This window comes from Triticum dicoccoides, chromosome 4B (genome assembly GCF_002162155.2).
Source record: "Triticum dicoccoides isolate Atlit2015 ecotype Zavitan chromosome 4B, WEW_v2.0, whole genome shotgun sequence".
NCBI classification, from domain to species: Eukaryota; Viridiplantae; Streptophyta; class Magnoliopsida; order Poales; family Poaceae; genus Triticum; species Triticum dicoccoides.
The window spans coordinates 125,540,061-125,545,731 of record NC_041387.1 but is presented as its reverse complement, the minus strand read 5'-3'; the positions used below and the strand labels follow the sequence as shown (position 1 = coordinate 125,545,731).

The 5,671-nt window shown below is 45.7% G+C and overlaps 1 protein-coding gene across 1 annotated transcript; it reads left to right on the top strand.

Moving 5' to 3' along the window:
* The first annotated feature begins 764 nt into the window (after window positions 1–764).
* LOC119295413 lies at window positions 765–5,115 on the top strand. Its single transcript, XM_037573835.1, has 3 exons — window positions 765–917; window positions 2,210–3,643; window positions 4,751–5,115. Exon 2 carries the CDS (start codon window positions 2,302–2,304, stop codon window positions 3,607–3,609), a length of 1,308 nt encoding a protein of 435 aa, XP_037429732.1. The 5' UTR covers window positions 765–917; window positions 2,210–2,301; the 3' UTR covers window positions 3,610–3,643; window positions 4,751–5,115.
* Window positions 5,116–5,671: the final 556 nt, after the last annotated feature.

Sequence of the window (5,671 nt, the reverse complement as noted above, 5' to 3'; positions counted from 1 at the left end):
GGAAAATACCAATGTATTTCGCAAGTAGCATCCTCGTGTTTCCTCCCTCTTGTGCGGGCTATCTCATCGGACATATAGGGAGGAAGTATGGGTCCAGCTTCTAGAAGATCTAAATATGTGATTTTCTCATGCTCGTGGGAAAGACATGCTCTGGTGTGGCATAGTATACTCACTAATTTTGATTTAACGAGCCAGCTTCCAGGATCTTTCGTTCCTGCCACACTAGCGCACCTACCAAACTACACGCAACCTAAATGGACGCTTAGTGACTGACACCCAGGACCCAATGTGTCGTGTCCCACCTGCCATCAACAACCAACCAAATTCCACCGGTACAGAACAACATGCAGCGTTCCGCTTCACGCCAACCAGTAGAGCACACTCGTCGGCTGTTGTCCTTGTGCGCCATCCCTCCTCTCTGGGTTGTCCGACCGAACATAGAGGGAGGGGGTGTGGGGCCAGTTTCTAGAAGCTCTAAATATGTAATTTTCTCGTGCTCTAGGAAAGGATATACTCTCGAGTGGCATACTCATTAATTTTGATTTCACAAGTCAACTTTCAGGAGCTTCCGGAACCTTCCGTTACCGCCACACCAACGCACCGGCCAACTTCACGCAGCCGTATGGACGCTGAGTGGCTGACACCTAGGACCCGCTGTGTCGTGCCCCACCGGTCATCGACGGCCCACCGAATTCCACCTGTACAGAACAACACGGCAGCGTTTTGCTTTGAGCCGGCCAGTAGAGCACACTCCTCCTTTTTTTTAAGTCCCCTCCTGTTCGGCACACACCCACGACGACCAGGAGAAAGGGAGAGAGGGGGGGAGAGCTGGACCCTGGAAGGCTGGAGGTGGGAGAGTGTCTGTCAACCCTCCCTCGAGCCCCGGCGATTCCTCCTGCCGCCGCCAGAACCCAATCGTGAGCTCTTCTCCCACCCTTTTCCTTTTCGCAGCAGGGCAATTATTTCCTGTTTTGTGGGAAGAAAAAAAAATCCCCGGCCATTTCTGTTCTTGTTTGTCAGTCCGATACGCTGTCCGTGGTGCCGCCGTGTAGCTAAAAATCCTGGATGAATTCGGAGCTACGTTTAATCTTCCCCTTTGCCCCCGGGAGGAGTCAGACCTGTGCTGGATCTTGCGGCGCAGGTATGATTTGCGGTGTTCCAGGCGATGCAGTTTTGCCCGGAGATTATGCCCTGCACCGCAATCGTGGGCGCGTGCTCGTCCGTGCGAATTGGATGCTTGGTGTGTTGGGTAAATGGGTACTATTCGGTGGTTATTTGATTGGTAGTGTCGGTCAGTGCTTCTTCTGAGCATCACCAGCAGTTCATGTAAAAAAAAAACCTAATATGGTTTTACGGGGTGTCCATATAATCTAGGGAAGGTTGACAGGTGAGCTGCTTTTGCAGTTCCGGTAAAAATCTTCCCCTAAAAATGGTATTTGGCGGTGGCGCAGCGGCGACGGCGGGCTCCGAAGGCGGTGGACAGCGGATCGGGTGGTCGGCAGCGTGACGGCGACGGTTTGCGGCGTGACGGCGATGGTCGGTGTCGTCGTCGGTGGGGTGGCGGCGCGACGGATTGCGGTTGCAGCGCGCTGACGTGGCAGTTTTATGGGAATGTTTAGGGGAAGGGCCATCTCCCCCTAGATGGAGGGGGAGTTGGGCTGATTATACGGGGTCCCTTAAAAAACCGCTTTTACAGGAACTGTTGGAGCACTTTTTTTTGGCCCAACTCCCCCAAAAGCAGAATTTTTTACGGGAAAGGGGAACTGTTGGTGATGCTCGGCGATTACCCGCTTAAGCATTGAGTTCCAATTTGCTGTCAATAAGTGCATAGCTCCCTTACGAAATACCATGACACTTGCTAGCACCAGTGATTAGTTGTTAGTTACTACCGCAGTGACAAATCCCTGCAAATGTTATTGTTCTGGTTGTACTGTATTTTAAGTGTTCCAGAGGTCATTTTAACTGCTTTTGCGATTATTGCCGTTCCAGCCCGGAGATCGGGGTTGCATTTGCACAATGCTAGTATATTCAATATCACATGATGTGCCAGTCGAGTGTGTTCGAGAGTACCTTATCGTATTTTTATTTAGGTGTTCCTGATGAAATTCAACCTCTATCTATTTTGTTCAGCAACATTGAAAAATATACAGCTGTGCAAATATACATTTCCGGCTGGGACTTTAATAATTTCTCCAAACTTACTATGCAGGGTGATATTGAAGTGAAGACATATGACACCTCCTCTACCTTTTGTATGGTATTGACAAGAGGTACAACCACCTGAGTGATCTTTTTGAGAAAATGGAAGGCAGCAACCTACCTACTGGAAACATGATGCAAGGAATTCCTTATAGTAGTTTGAATGTGCACGGTAACTCCATGCAAATGCATGCTTCAAGCTCAGGAAAACAGCTATTCAACCAATCTCAGATGCTAGGGAGTTTTGCAATGCCTATCAACAGGGCTACAGCACGTGATAACCCTGGATTTCAATTTGGAGAACATGAAAAAAAGGATCACCACCACCACCACCAGCACAGTCATTACTCTAAGGACTCCATCAGTGATGAGGAGCATGATATGACCGAGGATGTTACTGATACCCAGAATGACAAAGGCAAGAAGGGTTCAGCATGGCATCGGATGAAGTGGACAGGTTCCATGGTTAAACTTTTGATTACCGCAGCATCCTACACGGGGGAGGATCCTGGGGCGGATCAAGGCGGAAGGAGGAACATTGCAATAGTGCAGAAGAAGGGCAAATGGAAAGCAATATCAAAGGTCATGGGCGAAAGAGGCTGCAGTGTGTCACCACAGCAGTGCGAGGATAAGTTCAATGATCTCAACAAGAGATATAAAAGGCTTACAGATATCCTTGGTCGTGGTACTGCTTGCAATGTTGTGGAAAATCCAGCACTTCTTGATAGCATGCATCATCTTTCTGATAAGATGAAAGAAGATGCAAGGAAGATATTGAACTCTAAGCACTTATTCTATGAGCAGATGTGTTCATATCATAACAACAACCGTGTCAATTTACCTGAAGATCTCGCACTTCAGCACTCACTACAGGTTGCTCTTAGATGTAAAGAGGAGCATGATCTGAGGAGGGATGCAAGTGCAGATCCTGAAGAGGGTGAGCAGAGTGCAGATTCTGATTACGAGGAGCATGACGAAGAGCATCAAACAGTTCATACCAACTTGAGGGATTCTTACATGAATAAAAGAATGTGTCGTGCGGTGGATCATGGTGATGTGGGTTTTGTCACCTCAAGCTCAAACGGTGTTAGTGGGAGGTTCAATCCTCATGACATCACATTGGGTATCAACAATGCTATTCCAGGTGGAGCCAACTTGTCTTTTGCGCGGAAGGACTTGACTTCACAACAAATAGAGTTTCAGAAACATCGCTTGCACACCCAAGAACAAAAACTGGAAGTGGCAAAACAACGTCTCAAGTGGGAGAGATTTAGGATGAAGAAGGACAGGGAAATTGAAAGGATGACATTGGAGAATGAACAAATGATGCTTCAGCAGAAGCGTTTGGAACTTCAGCTAAGACACCAGGAGCTAGAGCTTGAGCTAAAAGGCAATGCAAATCATGCATGATAGTTGTTTGATCAGAGTTTTGGTTTGCAATATGGTAAGCATGAAAGTTCTTGATATTCATCATTTTTGAATAGCTTCTGCTTGGTGCTATTGTCACTGTTTCATATTGATAAAATCTGCACTTCGTATTTATGTTTCAAAGTACTGTCAGTATTTCACATTTTGTGGAGTATTACATGCACTGATCTCATGTTTTAGTTCATGTGATATTCGTGATGCGTGAGGTTTCTTTGAGGATGTTCATTAAGGGGTTTTGATAAATAAGAAAAGTGTCAGTTAGATCATCAACTTGTGAATGATTTGCACTAACAATATTCAAATGATTGCTGTCATGCACATGGTGTTCCTGGGTGATACATAGTTGGTGATTTTTTTTAAGAAAATAGAAGCTTCCATTACCCCTGGCCTCGGCATCAAAGACGCATGTAGCCCAAACCTTACTACAACATTTGTTCGAAGATATAGCCAAATCAATGAAGTGTACTGATAGGCCACACTGAGAATTTAATCACTAAGAAGCCTAGTAGGAGCACACGGCCACCTATAGTGATAGTGCCCAGATTCAGTGTTCTTGTGCTATGTGGTGTCAGTTTGCCACTTACATAGGGTTTCACTATCCAAATATTGTGGTGCAGCTTCTGTATGAAATGGATGACTCTTCTTACTTCTGTCTGCAGTGGTTAGCTTCACACGGTTAGTAAGCGTATAAACTCTCTGGGGTGCCATTGTTTGTTCTATTGCAAACCACATGGTTTTGATTTATTAGGGTGTAAAAAATATCATTATTACATAGAGCTTACTTAAGTTTCGGTTTGAACACATGGCACTCCCAAGTCCCAACCATAATAGGTGAATTGGTCTGTTACTTATTGCTTGGGCTATGAAGAGATGCTACAGAACTACACAGACAATGTTCTCGCATAACCAGTCTACTTTTTTGTATCAAATGATAGACCGGCTGTTTTTTTTTCTTCCAGGGGAGATAGACCGGCTGTCTGATCGTGGCTAACCACTAAACATAATAGATTTTTCGTATGGCAGTTTAAATGTTAAATTTAAGTGCTGTCTACTTTCCTTTAGGGCTTTCAGCAAATAGAGTTTGTTATATTTTACCTGATATCACTTCTTCTGATTGTTTCAGGTCGAAGGTGGTTTTTGACAAGAGCATGGTTGTCCAAGAAGGAACCCTCAAGACCGATTCGATGCATTAGACTTGGTTTAGTGATCTTCTGATTGCCCGTCGTCGTTGTAACATCCTTTGTACTCCTGGGCTTGGTCTGTTTTGTGAACCTGAAATGATTTTCTTTTTCTTTTTCTTGGGAGTCTTTTCTTCTTTCTAGCCAATGGGGTGAACTTGTGTTGACTATAGATTAGTGCTAGAAGTCAGGGTCAGAAGGGCATCCTACTCACCGTTGGTTGCCGTCGCAACTCTCTGCACATTGTTTGCCTTATATGCAATTCGAGGTTATATTTGAACCAGTCGATTTTGTGGTGTTAGTCGCAGCATGGTTTGGTGTTCGGCTCAAGCGTGTTTGCATGTCTCTGGGCTTTGTTTCGGAATGACAATATCCAACGACCGTGGCATTTGCGAACGGATGGCATTTTAGTGTTAGTGGAGGTGGTATTTTAGTGTTAGGGCATGCTAGTTTGTTTATTTTTGGGCAAATTTCTTCAGAAACTGCCATCTGTGTGATCTAAATCATGCGAACGTTCGTCGGATATTTTTCCTCTTGTTTCGTTGCTTTGAAGTTGGAGCTGATGTACCGTGGTCCGAGTGGCTCCACGGGTGCAATCCTTGCATATTTCTTCTTCATTGCTCGTCTTTGAAATCGGGGCCGACTCGCCACTGATGCATGTGGTCGGTAGTTTGGCATAGGTTGGCGTGGCCTTCGAGAGGCTGTTTTGGCCGTAAGGTTAAATGCAGCGAAGTCGAAGTCGCTTGCTTGGAGAGATGACGACCATTGTTTCATACAATCTCGACGGTGGTCTTCCTTTCGTTTGTGTGCGTGGAGTGCCTATGGGTAGCTTGTGTGCGTGGAGTGCCTATGGGTAGCTAGGGGCG

Coding starts and splice junctions, on each gene's coding strand:
- LOC119295413 (XM_037573835.1), top strand. CDS start 2,302: ATGGAAGGCAGCAACCTACCTACTGGAAACATGATGCAAGGAATTCCT.